At 31.5% G+C, this 1,482-nt stretch overlaps 1 protein-coding gene across 1 annotated transcript in view; it reads right to left on the reverse strand.

The window, feature by feature from the left end:
* Window positions 1–652, reverse strand: part of LOC107612621 (GDSL esterase/lipase At5g22810) — a 2,437-nt gene extending 1,785 nt beyond the window's left edge. The window contains exons 1-2 of the mRNA XM_016314315.2: window positions 259–652; window positions 36–166 (exon numbers count right to left, since the gene is read on the reverse strand). Coding sequence (XP_016169801.1) covers window positions 36–166; window positions 259–517 — 390 coding nt within the window. The 5' untranslated portion in view covers window positions 518–652. The remainder of the gene's footprint in view (window positions 1–35; window positions 167–258) is intronic.

The following is a 1,482-nucleotide window of genomic DNA, read 5'->3' on the forward strand; positions in this document are numbered from 1 at the left end:
GGCCCTTTATCTTGTGTCAAAGTATTTAAAGATACCCATAATTTGGCTGTGAAGTCATAGTAACCAGAAGCAGCTGAGGCAAAGTTAGCACCATTCAAGAGGTTATTTCCTTTGACCCTTAAGTTGAGGTAAGGTGGTGGATAAGATGTAAATCCAAGGTTTTCAGCTGCAATAATGAAATGGAACACAAAGATCAAATTCCATGTTGAAAAACAAGGTAATACTATATATTTTGATGTGTTAGATATAAATATATACCAGTGAAATCTGAGGCAAGTTTTCCATTGCAAAACCTGCCAGTTGACCTGTGATTCTTGAAGTCTCTTCCATAAGGTGGGAAGTTTGCTTTGACAATGGTGTGTAGTTGGTTGTTGTTTCCAACATCAACCACTGAGTCACCAAATATGAACAATGCTGGAACTAGAGGCTGTGCATTAGAGACATTCAGCACTACTACTACTAGTGCTAGAACAGGCAATAAGAAAGTCAAGTAATATCTTGAATGATGATTCTCCATGCAATCAATTTTCTCTTCAGCAATGAGCTTTTTCTTCTTCTTTTGAGAGCGTGAGAGAGAGGGATTGCAGTGTTGTTGGGAACTGATGTTCTGTTGTGCTTTGAAGCTATAGGCTGCAGTTCCAAGAGTCTTTATAAATGCTTCAACTTACTGAAATTTTGAGAGTTACATTAGTTAAAAAATAAAAAAATAAAATAAAAAGGTAAAAATGTTTGTTAAACATTTATATTATCTTAATTTTGTGGAGATACCAACTATTTCATTTTATTATTTTTATATTGTGGTGTGGATTTATTTCTATGCTTTTGATTTTTCGTGTGGGAGAGAGAACGTGTATGACAATATGGTGTGAGGAGAGAGGTGTTTTATTTGGCTATGTGATGACACAAATCGGAAGCACCGATTTGTGATTTCGAAAATAAAAAATTTTTAATGTTAAAATCGAACCGTCCGATTTTTATTTTAACAAATAAAAAAAAATAAAAAATACAAATCGGATCCTCCGATTTGGAGTTTACTTTTTTCTGTAAGCAAATCGGACCTTTTGATTTGTAATTTATTTTTTTCATCAAACAAATCGGACCGTCCGATTTGAATAAAACACCATATAAAAAAAACACCTAATTTTTCAATAACAATGTATTACACATATATTTAATCAATATAAAAAAAATTAGCCTTTATTTCTACATTGTTAGATTCTATATACACTTAAAATACATTATTTTTGAAGGATTTATAATCAAGCTGGAAACTTAAAATATCACAGTTTAACCGTGTATTTGTTAAAAAAAATAGTCATGATATGTGAACTACAAGAATATGATAACACATCGTTATGTTGTTTGAATTGTCACTAGGGATTGAAACAGATCCAGACCAAACTTCATTTTCAACAGGCTAGACCTGCAATAAAATTTATTGGTTTGAGTTTGTTGTAGATTAAATAATTTATATAAGTTAAA

The sequence above is a fragment of the Arachis ipaensis genome, chromosome B08 (genome assembly GCF_000816755.2).
Source record: "Arachis ipaensis cultivar K30076 chromosome B08, Araip1.1, whole genome shotgun sequence".
Taxonomy (NCBI): domain Eukaryota; kingdom Viridiplantae; phylum Streptophyta; class Magnoliopsida; order Fabales; family Fabaceae; genus Arachis; species Arachis ipaensis.